The sequence below is a fragment of the Dysidea avara genome, chromosome 12 (genome assembly GCF_963678975.1).
Source record: "Dysidea avara chromosome 12, odDysAvar1.4, whole genome shotgun sequence".
NCBI lineage: Eukaryota > Metazoa > Porifera > Demospongiae > Dictyoceratida > Dysideidae > Dysidea > Dysidea avara.
Genome location: NC_089283.1, coordinates 20320426 through 20342166, shown reverse-complemented (window position 1 = coordinate 20342166; position 21741 = coordinate 20320426). Strand labels below are relative to the sequence as shown.

At 37.1% G+C, this 21741-nt stretch overlaps 3 protein-coding genes and 1 non-coding gene across 4 annotated transcripts in view; 3 read left to right on the top strand and 1 right to left on the bottom strand.

Moving 5' to 3' along the window:
- The first annotated feature begins 5441 nt into the window (after positions 1 to 5441).
- On the top strand, positions 5442 to 6683 carry LOC136239911 (uncharacterized). Its single transcript, XM_066030654.1, has 8 exons — positions 5442 to 5538; positions 5645 to 5791; positions 5848 to 5987; positions 6040 to 6168; positions 6224 to 6277; positions 6327 to 6386; positions 6436 to 6470; positions 6530 to 6683. Exons 1-8 carry the CDS (start codon positions 5517 to 5519, stop codon positions 6681 to 6683), a joined length of 741 nt encoding a protein of 246 aa, XP_065886726.1. The 5' UTR covers positions 5442 to 5516.
- Positions 6684 to 15164: 8481 nt separating this feature from the next.
- Positions 15165 to 21741, top strand: part of LOC136240095 (DNA replication licensing factor mcm7-like) — a 30605-nt gene continuing 24028 nt past the window's right edge. Inside the window, exons 1-10 of the mRNA XM_066030942.1 lie at positions 15165 to 15302; positions 15349 to 15425; positions 15476 to 15535; positions 15583 to 15812; positions 15859 to 16039; positions 16406 to 16467; positions 16824 to 16899; positions 17513 to 17617; positions 17679 to 17756; positions 18349 to 18433. Of these exons, the coding sequence (XP_065887014.1) occupies positions 15185 to 15302; positions 15349 to 15425; positions 15476 to 15535; positions 15583 to 15812; positions 15859 to 16039; positions 16406 to 16467; positions 16824 to 16899; positions 17513 to 17617; positions 17679 to 17756; positions 18349 to 18433 (1072 nt within the window). The 5' untranslated portion in view covers positions 15165 to 15184. The remainder of the gene's footprint in view (positions 15303 to 15348; positions 15426 to 15475; positions 15536 to 15582; positions 15813 to 15858; positions 16040 to 16405; positions 16468 to 16823; positions 16900 to 17512; positions 17618 to 17678; positions 17757 to 18348; positions 18434 to 21741) is intronic.
- LOC136240098 (fibrinogen-like protein A) lies at positions 19811 to 20791 on the bottom strand. Its single transcript, XM_066030946.1, has one exon. The coding sequence runs from the start codon at positions 20748 to 20750 to the stop codon at positions 19914 to 19916; it is 837 nt and encodes a 278-aa protein (XP_065887018.1). The 5' UTR covers positions 20751 to 20791; the 3' UTR covers positions 19811 to 19913.
- Positions 21048 to 21120, top strand: Trnav-aac (transfer RNA valine (anticodon AAC)). Its single transcript has one exon. It is a non-coding gene; the product is annotated as a tRNA-Val (tRNA).

Here is a 21741-nt window from a genome sequence, read left to right as displayed (position 1 = left end):
GTGTGCACGATATTAATTCACAGTAAAACAATAAGAAGTGTTATATCCCTACTGTGCTCAAGATACCATAATGGAAATGCACAGTAGGGATATAACAGTTCTTATTGTTTTACTGTGATTTAATATCATGCATTACTCCAGCTTGTTTCAGTAAATCTAGCAAGCCAGGTGAAAGGAAAAATATACAACACAATCAAACATTAAAACATACCACACTACAAACAGACAGCCTAGCCAACCAGAGCCTGGAAATTAATTAAGCCAAGTGGAATGAAGAAAAAACATAAAGCAATACAAGTGAACAATACAAATTACATAATCTTGCTCCTAGTCTTGTGCAGCTGGCATGACAAACTTCTGTATTGGAATATTGGCATCAGGCACAGCCAACTTAATTGTTTTGCGGTGTGCATTAAATGGAATAATGGCGTTTCAGTCATCAGCGTGAAAATGGTATAGTATTATACGTTTGTGCCTTTGTTCAATGGTCCTAGTTAATGGATGTCTGTAGGCTTTGTAGTTTTTGCATACATTAATTAATTAATTCATTCATATATTTCATTATGACACCACAATTTTAAACTTTAGTACTTGGTATTATTATTACCGTGTTTGACCAGTTAATAGCCGCAGCTCGTATAAGAACTGTCCCCGGATAGTAGCTGCTTCACTTCCTAGAATTATTGTAGTAAGAGCTGCCCTAGGATAATAGCCGCGGCTTGCATCTGTTGCAAGTGTTGATAAGACACGTTTGAAGCAGAAACCAGGCAAAGGAGTTGTTTTAAGCCAGGAAATATCGTTTCTGAGAGAAGTCAGAATGAATGACAGTATTGACATATGATTAAACAAGATCAGTCACTTGTGAATCCATATAAACACTGTGGGTTGCTGCCACACAAGCCCATAGTAGCCGCCTTCGCATAGTAGCCGCAGGGTTTTGCTTGCTGAAAGTTATAGTAGCCGTGGCTATTAACCGGTCAAATATGGTATTACTAGGACTGTATCACACAAACAACCAAGTACATACACCAACGCAACAAACCCCTGGTGAGGCTATACACAACAAGGTGGTTGAAAGTAAGATCAACATGTGATCCCAAATCAAGCCAATATGGATGGAACAATAGTGACAAATATAACACAATGGTACCATTGTAACTAGAGGCCACCAGTGTATAGGTCTCTCCTGTATGATTTGTATGCAGATGTACTGTGTACACATCACTATGCCATTGCCACATTAATGATGTACCGGCACTTAGCAACATTACTGTACTATTGTATGTAGCAATACATTATTGGCAACACCAAAGATGGAAACTATTCAACTATGGTGAAGGACGATGTATACAAAATGTAAACCCACTTACAACGTAGGTGTGAGATATCTCTGAAGATAACTCAATCTAGAAATGAGGCTGTGCACAAGAAGCTGGTGAAGGCAAGCACAGTAGCAGCCTATTGTTAATTTCCTCTAGACAACAAAGAAGTCATGAAATTAAGTTTGAGGAAAATTAAAACTAATTGGATTTTTGCTCAATTTTAATGATACAAATGTATCACCTCATGAGACCATAATCTCACACACAATTTGTCCACACAAAAAAAAACACTATACAGTGTAAAATACATGACATGATCTTGTACGTACCACACAATTTAATGGCTTCAAAATATTGTATTGTCTTTTGAGGCCCTTTGCAAAAATTATACAACAGACTAATTTCAAATAAGCTGAACCCTGCTGGCTAAGGCTTGACAAACTCTTATATATCCTTTCAAGTGAGAGTTGATTGTGGGTTTTGGTTTATAAGCTGAAAACTGTCTGATTATGATCCAGCTACTGTACCTTGTAACGCCCCAGATTTGATGTATATTAATCACAGTTCAGTTTGTACTAATTGAGCGCAGAGGCTAAAATTGTGTAGTTATGAAAGTATGTTTTCAAGCACGTACAATTGCATTATCAACTTAGAAACTGTGAAAATTCTTTCCAATGCAGAGTCACCTTATATCTCCCTTGATCACACTACAATGTTCGGATAAAAATTACCATTAACTACAGAGTAATGCGGTACAAACCGTTTACTCCATTTACAAGATATACTATGCTTTTGAATGCATGCATGCTACAAGAGCCAATATAGTGATATTTGCGTTTAACAAAACACTTTAAACAAAATGCTTGTACTAGTGTGGAGACCTTGTACAGGAGATATTGGGTGAGGTAGCATTTTGCTATGACAGCATTTATAAACTCAAAGAGGGCAAAGGTGAGGCATACAGTGTATACAGTAGTACAATAACAGATATGCCTATTTGTGAACACATCTAAAATTTCAATTTACTTTCCTCATTAGAAAATATTTTGCATTATCACAATAAGTCTATATTACTTCTTACTACAAGTACAAGGAAAAATTAGGAATTTTAAGTTTGATTAGGGATCATAGAGAAAGGTAGGGAAACAACGGAGGTTGCCTAACCTGCAGATACATTAGTGAACATTTAATCCCTAATTCAGTACACAGTACAGACTGAGATAGGATCAAATGTTCACTAGCATATCTGCAGGTATAGGTGACCTCCTTTGTTTCCCTACTTTTCCTATGATGCCTAATTGAACTTAAAATTCTTAATTTTTCCTTATACACTCCACAATTGTTTGTTTACTTTTTTGGAACATTATTATGACTGGTGAACCTGTACATACAGTATCATATAGCTAGAGTAAATATTTCATCCAAACGTGCACCTCAGTTATCAATTACTGACTTTTAAGTGAAGTGGCCATTCTGTTTCTATGTTCAGTCCATTACACAGCTCTACAAATTAAGAATAGTAGAAGTGCCTCTGCAATCAGTCCAGTCACCGATGAATATACATACGGACAATTCCCATTTACAAATGGGAAGCCATGCATCACTCTACTGCAAATTAACACCTTGGTACATGTATGTCAGCAAAAAATCAAAGGAGGACAAAGGTAAGTCATGATGCATGCATTCTAGGGAGTTAAACTAGTATTATATATGTAATTAGTCTGCTAGTACTTCCCTGTTACCAAGAGTTCATAATATATATACTAAGGAGAGTATCCTACTCTCATATACCCCTGTAGAAAGGCGTATCGTGAAGTTATGACGTAACGACAAGATGTTGTGGTTTGTGACGTACAAGAAGCCGTAAAAATGCAAGAATCGTTAGCACCGTTTCACACTTGCGACGCTCAGGATAGCCGAATTCGCGAATGGCCTAGTAAGAAACGCCTACGAAGCGGTCTTAACCCATGAAGCAACGATTGTAGTTGGGTGAGAAACGCTTAGAGCTGGAGTTAATTTGGTTGCTAGCGACGTTGGTAGGCACGCGTTCAATCGATACCATGTTCAACTAATGACATCATTAATTATACAAAGAAAAACGGGCGAACTCAGAAGTGTTACGTTATAACTTCACGATACGCCTTTCTACAGGGGTATATGAGAGTAGGATACTCTCCTTAGTATATATATTATGAACTCTTGCTGTTACTAACCATTAGACATTTTTGACAGACATAATGGGACACACTACACTACTCACCATGTGATAATGTGAACAGATCTTTCTCAGTGACCTCTTCATTGTCATCCTCACCATCACCCGTCTTCTTCACCCGAACCATCCTCTCTACAATGTGAAGGGTGGATACTTTGAATGTAATGTGAACGCTTTAAAGTATTACTGTCTTAGCAGATATATCAATAGGTGAAAGGATGCATGGACAAGCTAAATTTTTGTCCTCACAGTGTCCATATTTGGACAGAATCATTTATTCACTAAGATTGTCATGTGTGAAAAAATAGTACCACAAAATTATCTATGGCACCCACAGGCACAGTTCCAACGTAGTAAATACTTTGACCTATCACCCTAAAAGGTGGAGTTACTGGACTGGAATACTACTGGCCTGGAGTAACATATTGTTTCTCTGTTCAGTGAACTTTAGGGACGATGTGTTTACTTCAGTTTAATAAACAAAGGATCAATAAATACACAAAACGAATTGTAAGTTAAGATGATATTTCAGCTAGCTAAAATTTGCAAGCAGCAAGACTCAAATATGTGATATGTTAAAGAGAAATAAACTTGAATTTATTGATTATTTGCTTGTTCAAATTGCAAGACTAGCAACTAGTCAAAGTTGTGTCACACAGGGATCTCTCAACTAAATTTGTTGCTGTAATTTGCCTCTACAATTTTCTACGCCTTTCCTGTCTGGGGTCCTCCACTTAACAGTCACAGTTAGCATGTCTACAATGATTGCAGAACAGGTGCATTCATGTCACTAATTTTTTAAGGAAATGTGACCACATTTCAGGGCATCGTCAACAATTAAACTGGTTGCCCGTTTCTGATCAAATTAAGTTTAAATCTACTTGTGCTGTGTTTCTTTACTATCGACACAATAACAGTAAGCCATGCTTGGTGCTTGATCCACCAATCTTATTTGGACCACAAAATATAGTTATCATAGATGTCGCAAGGACAACTTTGCTAACCTGCAAATTGTCATCTCTCCTCCACCAAAAGCTTTTCCATTCTTTCCACCACTTCTTGGTGGAATTCTCTCACTGATGCCACATGTGTTACTTGATGAATTTATATCCTCAGTCAAGCACTGTTACTTAAATTAGCTTGCGTAGTATAGTTTTATATATATTATTGCATGTGTAACTTAGTTTATTTTTACTGGGCAGGCAGTGTTTACTGATTATGCCGAGGGGGGGATTACAAGGGGGGTACAATTAGCTATTTATAAATGATTAGTTAGCTACAAATGTTATCTAGAAATTTCAATTATAATGAGTTCCAATCAATGATAGTTCTTGGGAGGTAGCTATTTGATATGCTGTGGTGTTTGCTGCACTTGGGTGGATAAAATGAAGTGGATGGTGGTGGTGATCGAGTTGTTTAGTGGTTGTGTTTTATACTGTGTTAATTGTTGTGTGTGCTCTGGTAGGGAAGAATGACTTTTGCTGACTAACGTGAGGTTAAAATAAAAAAATCAATCAATCAATCAATCTGTCTGTCTGTCTGTCTGTCCTAGCTACTTGCAGTAGAAAAGGATCTTGTTGACAGATGTATTGGAAAAGGCGTTAAAAACAGCAGATTCTTATCTCCCATGTATAATAACATGGATACCATAGACACCGATGAATTTTACACAGCACACGTGCCATTGAGGTTGGTTGCCTCACGGTAGCTTAAGCGCCTCATGTATAATTTCTTCATGCGCTTGACAGCTATTTGCGATAGAAACGCCTCATATTATACTATATACCAGTATCACAAGTACAAAGTACACAATTTACTACTCACCAAACAACTGAGCCGAAGTCCTCCTACCCTAAAACTCGTCACTTAGCAACCGGCTGCACGCCACTGTAATGCGCATGCGTCGCACGTGAACTATAGCGTCTTGTCGGTTTCTTTACTGATTGTTGTGATCGTTGTATTGTGTGGAGTGTTTCACTATGGTGAAGTTTAAGCCGTTAAGTAAGTTGTTGTCACTGATACTAGCTACCTTAGATTGATGTGCTGAATAGCCTCTGTCTAAAAAAAAAATTTTTTTTTTCATTTTGCGCATTCTAATTTCCCATAGATGGTTTACTGAAAGTTTTCAAGTCAAAGAAAACTACGAACCAAAGTCTCTTCGAACCACGAAAACGGAGCAGGCTGAGCGTCCGCGTCAGTAACATTTGGCGCAGAATTTCAACTGGTGCTGGCGCCAGGGCTGGAGTCAATGATTGTAAGACCATTCTGACGTTGTTAAATTTCTTACAGTCTGATGTGATAATGTTACAGCTACATTATCAGCTACCAAAAAACGTTCGTCATTTCTTGGCTGGTTTTTCCGCAAAAGGAAAACTGGTGGGCCTCCAACAGCATCGGCAGCAGAAGTGGAGGACAGTCACTCATTATTCTCACCAGAGGAAGACAATATGGTAAAGTTACACCATGTATTGTACGACTGGTTTATTTATTGACAATTTACAGACATCTGGTTCTAACAATGTTCCCATTTGTCTTGAAGAGGTCATATCACCATCTATTTCCGTCACTATCTCTAACTCACTATCAACCATCTCCAATGAAAGTTACACTGTTTCTGATGATGATGATGATGTTAGTAAATTAATCACGTTATACACAAACATCATTAATTTTATTTTACTAATAGACATCACAATGGGAGTCATGTATTGAAGATGTCGCTGTACCACAATCTCCGACAGTTAGTAACATACTCAACTAAAGTATACAATGTTATGGATACCATACAGATGAGTGATACTACCAGCTGTAGTAGTGGCTACAAGATCAAAGGAAGGGTTGACAATATTGTGAGACCACTGATATAGTTTTCTCTCAGCTGTTTATCATTTACTATAGGTAATACTGCTTGAGTTGATTGAAGCTCGTCTGAGGTACTGACACATCATACAATAATTGTTGTAGTAATAGTGTTTGTGTATGGCCTCTATAGCCATACCTCTACCAATGTTGACAATCATTGTGATCTCATGGAGAATGAGGATGTAGCTATCCCAACCCAGCCTGCAGATCACAACTGGTTTTATAGGATATGGATTCCAGCTGTGTGTGTTGTATTTATCTTGTTGTTCTTATTGTACCAATGACTAGTTTTGTAATAATGTTTATTTTTTTAAATGATAAAACTATTCTGATTAAACACATTGAAATTTCATAAACTTATAAATATATAACAGGTAGGATACAGGGGCGTGAGCTAAGAAAGTGGTAACTGTTTGATACAACTGATAGTACAGTGTGCAGTACAGTACACTTATAACATGTTCCCCGCTTTATCTGGGGGGGCATGCTCTTACAGGAAAATTTGCAAATTTAGTTTTGCTATTAATGTGAAATCATTATTTTTCTAGCAGTGGTAACTACCTTTACTAAGTTGCACAGCAGAAATGCTGCACTATGGTTTGAGTTCAAAGAAGTTCAATAGGTCTAGGAGTTGGTCTTCATTTTTAGAGTAGTTGATTGTTCTATTAGAGTATTTCGATGTTTAGCAGTACTGTATTTACTCGATTTGTGCTGCACCATTGAATAGTACCACACTATACTTTTGCAATTACTTTCCATCTCCATTTAAGGAAGGCATAGTCCTGGTAAAATTTTAACAGCTGTCACATAATTGAAATTGACTATGTAGCTAGCACAAGGCGTGGCATGGTTGTGCTATAAGGACTTGAGTGAAAGAAAGGTCTTGTATAGAAGAAGTAAGTAGCATGATGTGATTGTTTTATAGAACTATAGTGTAGAATAGTTATAGTAATGGCAGGTTTTAAAATAATAATAGCGCACCATTGAATAATACCTCAGTGCAGCACTATTCAAAGGGCTCTATCCTTATTTTTGGGCAAAAATTATAGTACCCCTGGGGCACAATCAAGTAAATATGGTCTTTTACCCAATTTAACTCCCTCTTGTTGATTCCAATCACTCTTTCCATCTTAAGTTTTCATTGTCCATTTATGTATGCTCTTTAAATGTAATGCACCTGTACCGAAGCTTCTACTACCTCTTTAGCTAGCACGTAGTATAATTTTGGAGGAGTCCCCCATGCACCGTCCTTGGAATAATTGGAAGTAAAAGCATATTCTGAGGCAAGTTTCTATATGTGATGAAAAGGAGTCTTAGCTATAACTTTTCTATAACTTAACTTGTGAAAATAAAGTACTGACTTAAAATTTGGCCACCTAATATACTACTCTATGGCTTGTTGTGATTTTAGGTGATGGAAATACAGAAAGGATACAAATAAGAACCGCTTTCATAGATCCAGCAACATTTTAGCTATTTCGTGGATTTTTACCAAAATACTAAAACTAATGTGCATGTTGTATGATGCAGTACTTATACTTAGCTACAGGAACAAAATTGTCAAATTGGTACGAAACATACTGTACCAGTATTTTGTGGACAGTTGATGTACTAGCTACACTTTTTTCTACAAGAATTCCTTGTCTTTATGCCAGCCCTTCCGGAGAGTGAAATCCATATCTGTTGCATGCTTCAAACTTGACTCTGTAGTAATGAGCAAAGTAACACTCAAACTGCTACCACATCATCAGGTGGTATTACCAAATGAATACTCTGATGTATACATATTAGTACTAACCATCAGTATCATAGTCAATGAGACTGATCATGCTATTGATCACATGTTTGTAGCTTTTATTTTTATTTTTTTAAAGCAACTCACACATGGCCAGTATATATTGATGTAGCAGAAACACTACAAGTACAAGGAAAACAGTGGAAGGTCAATAGATATACTAGTGGACCTAACTAGTCACATGAAGTGTAGTCTGAGTATATCTGCAGCTAACAACCTTCCTTGTTTCACTTTTTTTATGATCCCCAAGTGAACTTTATTCCTATCTTTTTTTCTTTGTACTTGTTTACTTTTTTATAACATAATTGTGACTGATTAACCCACATATACCATATCAAAAGAAAGAATGGCACCAGACTTACACTGAATAATTTAAAATAACATGCTTAGCTAATAATCACAAACTCGCCTATCTAAATTTCCAACTTGAAAATTCCAGTGACATTTGTGCACAAAGTGACATGCTTAAAATGCAGTAACCTGTTTATCTAGGAAATCTTATCCCAACCTCTTTTCTTAAATTTGACCATTTACGTGTATCTAACACAGTTTGGAAGAAATATTGGCGTACAGTGGCAACTAAGCACATTAGTATAATGGACCGACAATAGGTGTGAAGGTTCACTTTGTACACATGACACAAAATTTCCACATTCTGCTGTAGTGCTGTTAATGTACAGGAAAACATGTGCACTCCATCAAACATAAAATTACAGATCATTGTGCAGTATATTATAGTACACAACTTCATTGCTGGATTCTGACAGTTCGAATGTTATGAGTGTTTTCAGATGTGTGTAAGATCTCTACCTTTGTTCGATGATTATGTTTACCTAGTATATGTCTCTTGGCTATACTGATTCCAGGTACCATTTTCAGAGCTTTGGAGTTGAACAGACATGAAACTAGAATAGCATAAGACTTCTCCAGTATTGGTACAGAACTGCCATCTGATTGCTCCAGTGCTTGCAGTGGGTCAGATTCAAACAATTTCTTCCACACGGCAGGTGTTGACCTACGCTTATAACTAATAATCTGACAGAACATCATCGGGGATGAAGACCAGTTAAATGCATCAATGGCTGCATAAGAAAACCTATAAAGAATAACCGTACCATTATCTTCTGTTTATAATTAAGCACCCAATACACTCAATACCACAGATGGAAATGTATACAGTTTAGAGTATAAGCTCAACTTCATACCTTATCCAATCATGTACCCAATAACAAACGATTGCTCTATTAGAGTAGTCAAATGCTCTATGTACCATTATCATACAGTGTGAATGGTTAAGTAGGCTTTCCTGTCTATGAGACATGATTATATGAATGATGATTATGACATAGCTCTGTGGGAAAATCCCTATATTGGCATGTCATAACAATTGTTTTGTTCAATGCCAAAGTAGGGATTTCCCATAGAGTTGCGTTGTAATAGCATCATCCATATAATCTTGTGTCACTATTTGCTTATATCCCAGCTTCATTTTAACAACTTTTAATATTATTATTATTAATGGACATTACAACATACAATTACAGGCTCAAGGCCTTTGAGTTTGTCAATATACTGATGTAGTCCAAGTCTATTCTTAAAATCATTAAGTTTGTTGACTGTCACTACATATTGTTGAGTTTTTTGTTGTATAGCTACAGCTATGATATGCATTGTTTTACTAGAATATTGAACATGACTGTTGGATTAGGGTGAGTGCTTTATAAGGCCAACACATGATATTTAAGGGGCATGGTCATAGTACATCTGCTACCAATAAGTAACGCTATAAGTATAGTTAGATCATTAAGGGGTGAGTCCCTCAATTGACCATAAAGGGGCATGTTGCTTGATTGTTTTCTCACCTGCTTGATTGTTTTCTCACCGGCTTGATGAACTACTGTACCTTTGCCTAGCTACCACCCCCAGTACACAAGAATGATAAGTGCTGAACAACTGCAAAACAATGATACACACAGCACTCGTTTATAAAAGGTCCTATCATGGAGGTACAGTGTCTACTGTCTACATGTACCAGTACTACCTATTAAAACAGCACATGACCACCACTTTTGGTGACATTTTGGCAAGTGCTGTTCATTGCTGGGGTAATCCCTAGTACTAAACAGTACTATTGTACTATTTGATTATAGACAAACATATTTAAACCCTTGAAACTAGGGGTGGGAGGTATTTAGGTATTAGTACTTAATAAAGGTATTTTTCAGATATCAAAGTGGTTTTCTAAAAATACCGAATACCAAATTTGATGTAGTAATTAATTTTTTTGTGGTGTATTGGTGACCATACGTATATGAAGTCAAGCCCATACAACCATGTTTACGTTGTGGACAAGCACAGAGCTATGTGTGTTGAAGTAATTACAACGGTTTTTTACTTTTTAGGACACTTCAAAACTTACTTTGTGGCAAAATATTATTGTGTTTATTTTAGAGGTGTACCGATATAAGAAAACTAAACCGATCCGATACCGATACGATATGGATTAATCATTTTCAAACCGATACGATACCGATACGATATACCGATATAACTAAGTGCATGCAGCTATTTATGTTTGAGGAACCACATATGCCATGTTTAACTTTATTTTAGCTACTGAAGAAACTACTGAAGACAGTCTTAAGATTATTGGCTATGCTTGGTTACCCATGGTGGTGTGGCCTCTATTGACAGCTCAGACTACAAGGCACCCACAAATATTTTAATACATGCCCCTGCCAAGATTAGTCCGGATTACTCCGCATTTTAATGGCTTGTAGAGATGGCTGATTGTTTTATGCTGTGCTCTTGGTTCATCTTATTGCTGTTTCCCCAGGCCCACCATTATGAGTGTTTGTTGTGTGATTGGTAAGTATTGTGACAACAAAACAGTAATTATCCACGCACTTAGATGGCTTCGCGTAGCGTACTGCTTTTAGACAAGGAAGATAACTACTGTTTCCCACTCTTGTTAGCTAAATAGTAGGGTTTATAATATGGCTTGATCATTGGACAGTGTCCTCAAGATAGTTCAGTTGTATATCGGTGTATCGTATCGGTTTTTAGCAGCAATATCAGCTCCTACCGATATAGTAGAAATGTCTATATCGGCCACCGATACGATATGTATCGGTATATCGGTACACCTCTAGTTTATTTGAAACCTAATAGCACAATGTGGGTATAAGTGCAAATCATAGCTTACCCATGTTTAAAAGGTATTTAGTGATACCAAGGTATTTTTCCTAATACTGTACCGTTCTTCAAAAATGCAATACCGCCCATCCATACTTGAAACCATGACATTTCAATAAGGAGGACACCTTGATAATCATAAAACTTAATAGTGGTCTCATCTTGGCATCAGTGCACATAGATTGTGGCCCCTAAAAACCAAGACACCTTACAGAGCTCAAAATAACAACTTGTCATCCATTGTTCCAACCAAAAAGCCACAACAACTGACCAAATTAGAAATGGTCTGACATGACCTATCAAAATAAAATTTATAAAAGACATTTGAGTACGTGACTGGTTACTATTATGTTTCAATTGCCGACCATGTTGCATGTTGGTCTGTTCCTCTGTAATCAATCCAGTCACACTACAGAAAATAAAGCATCGAAACCATACCACGAATTACCCTGCCATCAACACCTATGCGGTAGTGTAGAAAGAAAGGAAGACAAAGGTAGGTCCCACGCATCTGTTGTAGCTGCTGTGGTTTGTAAAAAGGCACATCTCGGGTTAAAGCAACATCAAAAAGTGAGGAAATCCTTATCGATAGTCAAGTTATGGGAAGGCATCAGTTAGTCAGGTAGTTAGTTAGCAGAAAATACATATGAAATTATGAACTTCATAGAAACTTGTTGAAAGGGTTTGGGGTTGCTCTGAATCTATCATGAAGGAAAAGTGAAGGTGGCTTTTTGGGTGATATTCTTTAGCAGAAAGCTCAAGTAACCTCAATGATCCCTAATATACAATACACTATACTAGGGCTGCACCGATTCCACTTTTTACCAATACCAAGTACTCAGCTATATAAATGATTTCTGAACAAATTCACTTGCCTGAACCCTTGTATCCTTGAACTGGCACACAGGTGTTTGAATAATGGAGGTCCCACTGTATCTAAAGTATTTTGTCATTCAGTAAACTTAATACACCACTCAGGCCTGAAAATTTTCTCTGCAACAGAGTTCTGTTTAACTATTTTAATAGAACATACACTTACTCTAATAGAATGTTCACCTAATTATGATGAAATATTCTAATAGAGCAGTCAGTTCTTCTGTTTGGATAATTGAAATTTGAGGTCCTACTGTACTAGATGAATTGTTACCTAGTTTCAAGGAAAAATCATATAGTATGATATAGGGCTGCACCGATTCTAGTATCGATATTGGTATCGGGCCAATACTGCTTTTTTCTACAGACAACAACCATATCTGAGGCCATACGATAATTATATTATGTGACCAGCTGAGCAAATATTGGCCATTTTCACAAAATATTATTTTGTAAGTAAAAAAATAACTGGGTAAAAATATTCGTGCTATATATTCAATTAGTAAATTTACGCATGTTTTAATTATTTCGGTATGCACTGAATCAAAACTCAGATCAGTGAAATCCATACACCATCAGATTTGCCTGTTCATGGAGAGTAAGAAAATCAGGTATGTTTTCATGCAGCAAAAGACATGTGAGTTGTGGGCACTTGTTTACAATGCAGTAGAAATAAAGATTACCATCACTGCTTTTTTGTTGGAACGGCCTTCTTTTTTATCTAGACCAAGGAGTACAGGGAAAGAATTATACCTTGATGGATTTGCCAGGTCATGATGAACACATTGACCATCTTTGTATCTTGTTTCAGTGGTGAGTTATAATAGATAAAATAAGCATCTGCAATTTATTCGCCATATTGTTGCTGTACAAATCAACCGTCTAGCATTATTCATCATAAACTTTGGCTGTCCACTCCTTTATAATAATTTTCTATAGCACAATTATGCAAAATATTACTTTTGGAAAACAGAGCAATCACTTCTTTTTCGCTCAGCTTTGCTCTACCTGTTACATATTGTCAAATGTGACCCACTGAGCAAAAATCTGACTTATTTGCATTTTCCTCAAACTTTGTTTTGACTTTTTTTGTTGTCTAGAGAGAAAAAAACAAATGGGTTGTTAAAAGTTTCGGGTAAGTGCTTTCGGAGTAATCAGCAAGAAGAGCAAAACGATCAATTTGACAGTGCCTATATGGAAAAAATTACAGGCACTTGTTTAATCAATCACAAGTCTCGATAACAACAGGCTACAGAGTTGGAACTTGTGTCATTCTATTCACCATGAACTGGGACACTCATCAAGGTATAGTTGTTGGCCTAAATACACCAATACTATCAAGCAAGAAGGCTGTTCAAGCTTAGAAATGACAATGATTAAGTTACATTTTACCACAACGTAAACAAACTTATGTTTGCTTCATGGTACAGAAACAAAACAAAGATTTTCTAACTCTCCATGAAGAGGTGGATCCATTGGTATATTAGATATTTCAATTCGAGTCTTCCTTCACCATTTACTGAAGCGGTTAAAACACGCGTAAAATTATATATGTAGCACGTGTTTTTACCCAATGTATATATCAATGGCGTTTATCTCAAAAACAGTATATGCAAACAAGTCGGGTTTTCGCTCAGCGGGTCAAAAATACAGAAAACAGAATGGAAAGTATGCAAGCAATTAATACAATTCCGAATGCATCGCATTGTATGGTATAATAGTTTAGGAAAATGATGCAAAACATTTGACTCTAACGCAACAGTATCTACTATTGCAAATGTTCTCTATTGCAAATGTAACAAATTCAGTGGCTAAGTGATGGGGTATTTATCATAAATGTATAAATGTACTGCAAAACTGTCTAGTGTTTTTTTTTGTATAAAAAATCTATTTCCATTGTAAATACAGTAGAAACAGTCTTCGTAGTGATCTACTTAAAAAATGGCGACTATGTTAAATTTTCTAGTAAAAACAGAAATCTAACTATAAGTGGCTCGCTTAGAAAGGCTCCACATACTGCAGTACAAGTAATATAAATAGAACTACTGGTAGTACCTGTACATGCACTGAAACTTCTATAGCCAGCCACACAAAGGTGCCATGTCAGGATGCTTTGAGTTATTGGTGCGCAGGTCATATTGAGATACTTAATTTCACAAAGACGTTATCGAGGTATTCCAGCACATACAGTTTAAGACTTCGAAGTACTGTTTACACAGTTACTAACATACCCTTTAGAAGCAACAAGGACACCTAGATGATCAAGATGTTGACTCATGACTCCTTCTAGCTCCCTGACAACAGATGGCTGTAGTACCTTCTTACTGTATTTACATTGGCCAATAATTGGAACAATGTTTTTTGGGAGAACCCAGTGACCACTGAAGTCTATTCCTCTATCTCCGGTGCTGCCGCGATGTAGCAGATCAAAACAGTATCTCTTTAACACACCAATGCTTAATAATTCATAAGTTCTACCAATAGAATATGCTGAGGTGCTGAAAGACTTGGCAACATTGTAGTAGTTTCTTGTGAGGATCATCTTCTATACTGCTTCACACACTAAGCTGTCCCATTTCTTCACAAACTACACAACATACACATAACTTCCAATAGGAATATGCTTTACGTGTCACACCACAACAAATGTTCTTCAATCTCACGTATCCAGACCGCTTTTTAAAGAGACAACTCACGACAGGGATGATGCAATTTATGCTGTAAACACGCATAAAGGACAAAAAAAAGCGGTCTGGAGACCATAGATACTTTGCGAGACTATGTCCACCCTAACTCTTACCAAATACATCCACCACGCACAAAACCAACCTTACACAGCGAGTAGACCGCGTCAGACAGCAATGTATCCCACAATCGTTTTATTGTGTAGTTATGCCGGATACTCCAAGAGACGGACCTTGCATGGTAACGGATACTGGTAACTTTTGGCGGGTAAAACACGCCTTTCTGATTCTATTTAGTGCGTTGTCAGTCGTTCGAAAACAAGCCATGCCGATAACAGACTACAAGGAAGAGAAAGGTTAGAAAATGTGCCACCAAATCAAAGTTACTGTGCGGATTTTTAGACAAATGCAAGAAATTTCTCGAAGAGTTTTACGTAGATACGGACAACATCAAGACGTACACGTACGCCGATCAGCTGGTGAGTTCAAAATTGTATGTAATAAATCATCTTATCTTAACGCACTGCAGACGAATTTGGCGCATAAGGAGCAAACTGATTTGATAATAGACCTAGATGATGTGGCAGAGGTACCAGAAATGTTTTGTAAACTCTTCTCAGAATTCTAATATTTTAGCATGATCCAGACTTGGCTACCGCCTGTGTACAGAATGCTAAACGTTATATTAACATATTCTCAGAGGCAGTGTTTGATTTGCTACCTCAATACAAGCAAAGAGATGTGGTTGCTAAGGATACACTTGATGTTTATATTGAGCATCGCATGTTGCTAAGGCAACGCATTAGAGGTGAAACAATCCCACTGGATCCAAAGAACATGTACCCAATGGAACTTTTGAAGAGATTGTAAGTATGTGATTGTGTGTGATGAATATACTGTGTACTTTTCTAGTGAGATTTACTTCAAGCAACAGTCAAGATATCAACCACTACCAGTTCGTAAAGTTAAGGCAAACAATATTGGTAAATTGGTCACTGCTAGAGGCATAGTGACACGAGCAACAGAAGTGAAACCATTGATGGCAGTAGCCACATACACCTGTGACCAATGCGCAGCCGAGTCTTACCAACCTGTGAGTTGAACAGTTCTGTAGTGATTTGTTGTGATGTGTTGTGAGCATGTAAACTGTGACTGGCGTAACTGTATACTCACTAGCAATAGTACCATCAGGATGTCCGGATGTGCATTTCTTTGTCATATAAAATCATATGATAGAAATCTACTTTCAAACTCTTTGATACCATAGTGTTACTTACTAATGAAGTGTTATTTCAGGAGTGAAAATGTGCTTGCACTTTGTCAAATAAGGCTACATGTGTATATCTTTAACTAAGGTATCTGAGATGTGTCACTTCATATTTTTCTGCAGCACATATTAGCATTGTTAGTGGTAGCTGTCACAGTGCAGTTTCTTCATTTCAGTGTTGTTTTGTTTTAGATATCTTCTCCAACTTTCATGCCACTGATTATGTGTCCAAGTGAAGAATGCCAAAGAAACAAGTAAGGAGCAGCTACTGTAAAAGTGTTGTTTTGAAGTTGTGAAGGTACTGGAGAATCAGTAGTGATGGTTTGATTGAATTATTAGAGTAGTTGCATGAACTTACCCTTTGAGTATATTACACTAGCAGTTTGCTAGACAACTTTATAGTTTGCATTGCTTTTTCTGTGATGATAACCTAGAATTACCTGTTTATGAAAGAAGAGGTTCTGTAGATAGCCAGTATTCCTTTATACAGCTAAATGGTGAGCTTGAAGTCACCAAGTTTATTCATTGAATACAAAGTTATATCCACAGATGTGCCAAATTTTGATTGATTAACTGACTTCATGTTTATTGTCTGGTTGTAATACTACAGGTCAGGTGGCAGACTTTACCTACAGACCAGGGGGTCCAAGTTCATAAAGTTTCAGGAACTCAAAGTGCAGGAGTGTGTAAGTTATACTGGATAACTTACACTAACAGTTTGTGCCTATATCAACTATATTATTATAAGGAGTAATTATATTTGTGGGAGTAATGTATGTATATAGAGAATGTATTTAATATTTTGCTGTACATGTAGAATTGGTAAAAGGAAACCCTCGGGAGAATTGATCATGTCCAAAAATGTAACATACACACTACTAATAATACTTTTAAGATGTCATCTAAATATCCTTCCCCTCAAAAATTGCTTCTTATATGTAGAAATGTTTCTTATGTATTAGTTAATGTTCCTTGTTGCTCCCTAGCATTTAGTCTGCTATTTCATACACTAAATATGTACAGAATATGAACAGACCTGTACCACTTTTACGTATGTATTTGTCAATGATACAGCAGTAGGAAGTATAGTGTCTGAACAAAACATCAGACATTGAATATTTTTTACCTTGAAAGTCAAGATATATTATGCATTTTGTTTGGGTGGATTTTCTGAGTGTATTATGATTGTACATTGTGTCCAACCAAATTAAAGTATGCTTAGACAAGCACCAAATTTGGTTGGAAAATGTCAAATGCCTAACCTATTTTTTGAAGCACTATTGTAATCTACTCCATTAGAATGACCAGGTGCCAGTTGGTAGTATTCCACGTTCCATGACCATCTACTGTAGTGGAGAGGTGACCAGGCAGGCTACTCCTGGAGATCATGTGGCTGTTACTGGTGTATCCTTTCTGTGTTACTATAGCAACTTGTGTGTAGTGCTTGTTCCTTAGCTGTTGTTAGATTTACCTGCCAATGGTGAAGGAAGGGTTTAGAGCTCTTACATCAGGACTGTTGTCAAGCGCCTACTTGGAAGCTCATGTAAGTGTTTGTATGTGTGTGGTGTGCATGCAGAGCACACTTTAAGCGCCACCTAAAATTATTGCTCTTATCACATAGGGTAAATTTTCATGTGACCCTCAATAGTTGTAATACAAAATAACCAAACAGTGGGGTTGACTGGGGTAGACTCAATACTCAGATCATTCTTCATGTAAGCTTTTTACCTTGTTTGCAGAGTGCTTAGGGTTTTAGGTAAAAATACTAAACCACTTTTTGTGTGTATAACTTAATCAGACTGATCATATGCGTCCTCATAAACAGAAATGACAATGCTTTACTGTTTTATATCAAGACCACTGTTTATTCCACTCCATAAAAACAGACTTTCATAAGATTTATTTTAGTGGCGCTTAAAGCGTGTCCAACTTCCTCTGGTGTGCAAGTGCATACGGTGTGAGAGGCATATAGTATAAAGCCACTTACTAAAGACATTTTCAAATTATCCAGAGCACAATTGATAAAAATGATCACTAAGGATAAATATTTAGTCTGCCTATTCTTTCAAAGAGCATAACCACTAAGACAAATTGTGTACAAATGATCCACCCTTCGCACTGTTGCTATGTTACAGAGGGTGATTCAGGTGAAGAAGACAGAAGATAGTGAGGATGACAGTGAAGAGGTCACTGAGGAAGATCTTATTGCTTTATCACTTGGTGAGTAGTGTAGTGCACTCATGTAGTACTAAACTGGTATGGTGTGTCCACTGTATCTGACATACCAATTATGTGTCAGTTAAGGAATTACTATTAGACAAATTACTTACTGTACATATTCAATGCTTTCAAAAGAGTTTCCTAAACATATTGTTCTTTATGAGAAGTGGCAAACTTTACGCTTTACATATGTATATGTACAGTGCATGTACCATTCAGGATACCTTGAGACCATGCTGAAGTTTTGATACTAGAGAATTTGGTGTCATGGTTTCATGATACCCTGTATGTATTTGTTTATGTACACCAGTACCATGGAACTTAGTACACAGTAGCTAATCGTGGCCTTGTCCACATATTAAGCAGCAAGAATCATGAATTTTAGCAAGAAATTTCAGCTTTTATATTGTGTTCCTGTGGTATAGTGGTTATCACATGAGTCTCACACACTCAAGATGTGATTCCAGGCAGAAACAAGTTTTTTTTTTTCTTTCTTTTTTTTGTGTGTGTATGTTACAATCATTGCAAATCTGCAAAATTGCCGTTTGCTCACCAATGAGCCTTATCCGCAATTATGTCATAATGCAAAAATGGCGAAAAGAGTGAGGGTACTTTGTACACAGAGCCATTGGAAGGGATAACGTTTGGAGCTGTTAAGTCTCACCAAAGTTTTCTCCACAGAGAATATCTCGAAGCATTATCCCTTCCAATGGCTCTCTGTACAAAATACCCCCACTCTTTTCGCCATTTTTGCGTTATGACGTAATTGCGGATAAGGCTCATTATGAATGTGACCACTGAGTGAAAATCTGACTTGCTTGCATAATTTTGTGTGCTACATAGATAATTTTACACACATTTTAATCACTGCTGCAGCAATAAACAGTGGAGGAAGACTTGAATGAAATATCTAATATACTAATTGAGTCGCCTCTTAATGGAGAGTAGGAATATCTTGTTTCATTTCTGTACCGTGAAGTAAAGATGAGTTACGTGTGTTTGTTTACGTTGCGGTAAAACGTAACTTTATTGTCATCATTTTTCAGCCTTCTTTCTTGATGGCATGGATGTATTTAGGTCAAAAACTATACCTTGATGAATGCCTCGTTCATGGTGAATACAATGATACAAATCCCAACTTCGTAACCCGTTGCACTCTAGAGTTATGATCGATTAAATAAGCACCTGTAATTTTTTTTTCCGTATAGGCACTGTACAAATTGATAGTTTACTCTTCTTGTTGTCTATCACTATAACTCCAAAAGCACTCACCAGAAATGGCTGAAACTTTCACAGCCCATCAGTTTTTTTCCAAATCATAAAAATTTTAATGAAGTTTGATGAAAATGCAAACAAGTCGGGTTTTTGCTCAGCGGGTCACAATATGAAAACATAGTTTAACATATTACTGCAACTGACAAAGTCTAGTTATTTCCTATCTACAATGTTTTTGTATGCTGTTTTACCAACAGTTATACTACTAGCATTGCTTGGGGCGTATCTTTATGTTTATCATGTCAACCATCACAGGTTTTTCCCTTCTTGGTCGTAGCGACACCTCTGGTGGGCGTTCATTAGGATTAATAGCATCACAGGCATAGTACCACCATCCACACTTGCTTGTTATGGCACATGTAAAATGAGCTTTATCATTGTCATTATCATATGTACTAAACTTTGCTTCATCGTGCCCATCATAAAGACCCTTGAAGACGATTCCTTTATATCCACCCACACTGAGTGGGTATTCTTCACTGGCACAGCCAACACTAAAATGATCATAGTGAAAGTATGTCCAGGTCTTGTTATTGGCATAACGGAAGTCTGTTCTCATCTCCCATTGGCCGGTTTGTGTCATAGCATGTATAGCCTTGAGCCCGTACCAGAAATCTGCTCTCAGGTCACCAAAACCATTTTCATAATCAACCCAAGATCTTGAGAAGCTTATCCAATTCATAGAATTGTTTGTGTTACGTTGTATGACGGTCCATCCTCCATTATCAGTGTCCATGTCACAGTAGACTTTATTAGAGGTAAAGGGACTTCCCCCTGTTATAGAGTAAACCCCGGAAGGTCCCAAGGGCTCAGAGTCATCCTCCCCTGATCCCATAGCAACAAGGTTACAACAGTTTTTAATAGTGGCTTGACCAGTTCCACATTTCAATTTGTACTGTTTTTCCAAGTTGTCACAGTTTGGGTTAATACTAGAGACTTGCCTTGTTATGAGTAGGATGAACAGGTACAGCACCTTTGCTGACAAGACAGCTGACCTCATTCCAACTGAACAACCGATCCAAATACGTACCTGCCCCTCCATTTCTCCAGCACACTCGGCAATTGTATTCTAAATACAGTGGGACTTTTATGGCAAATCACAAACATATTTGTGTAATGACTATCTGATATGTGGTGTTTGCAATAAAGCCTGCTGTCTCCATTCTCAATTATCTATAGCATTATTCAACAGTTTATGGGTGCAGCATATTGTAAACAAGTAGGCTTGATTTCTTCCATTGCAACAACTAAACACAGATACTTATATACTTAAGCACTTGCATGCACACACTACATATCAAAAGGTTAAAACACAAATATTTGCTTGTTTTAATGTGTTGTTCCTGTGGTGTAGTGGTTATCACGTGAGTCTAACACACTCAAGGTCCCTGGTTCAATTCCAGGCAGGAACTCTTTTTGTTGTAGTTTCATAACACTTCTTAAATGAAGATGTGCAGTATATATTACCAAAGGTATAATGGGTTTTACCACAAAGACTTTATTTTTGAAAACAGTGGTTTGTGACAGTAATTAAATTCGCACTTATTTAATGTGCTTTCATGTCTTCTCACTCCAGTAACCATATATAATTGTGCTACCATATATGTAGCAGAACCTTGAGAGAGTGTGCAATAAGTGTCTCACTACTGTTTAACCACTGCACTGCATAGCCACAGCACCTTCACTAATGCATGTAAGCTCCTCACCAATAACAGGTCTTTATAAACATGGTAGACGTGTATACAAGAGCTCAACAGTGATTTTATTTTATAGAAATAGTCTTAAAATTTGTCGTACAGTGTAAGTAAATTACAGACGTGGTTAAAGCCTGCTATATGATCTAACAACCAAGTGTAGGTTTCCATTACTGCGTAGATTCTACATGTATAGCAACATTAAGGATGTTCTGTTCTTTTGTTTTGTTTTGTTTGCCTACCGGGAAAACCCAAAGACAAGCTCCACTCGTGTATGCAAATGTACACAACTACCTGCTGCTCCTCTACCGGCAACTACCTACTTAAATGGTCAAGAAA

Coding starts and splice junctions, on each gene's coding strand:
- LOC136239911 (XM_066030654.1), top strand. CDS start 5,517: ATGGTGAAGTTTAAGCCGTTAA. Junction 5,539..5,644: donor GGTGAAGTTTAAGCCGTTAA/GTAAGTTGTTGT, acceptor AATTTCCCATAG/ATGGTTTACTGAAAGTTTTC. Junction 6,169..6,223: donor TTTCTGATGATGATGATGAT/GTTAGTAAATTA, acceptor TTTTACTAATAG/ACATCACAATGGGAGTCATG.
- LOC136240098 (XM_066030946.1), bottom strand. CDS start 20,750: ATGGAGGGGCAGGTACGTATTTGGATCGGTTGTTCAGTTGGAATGAGG.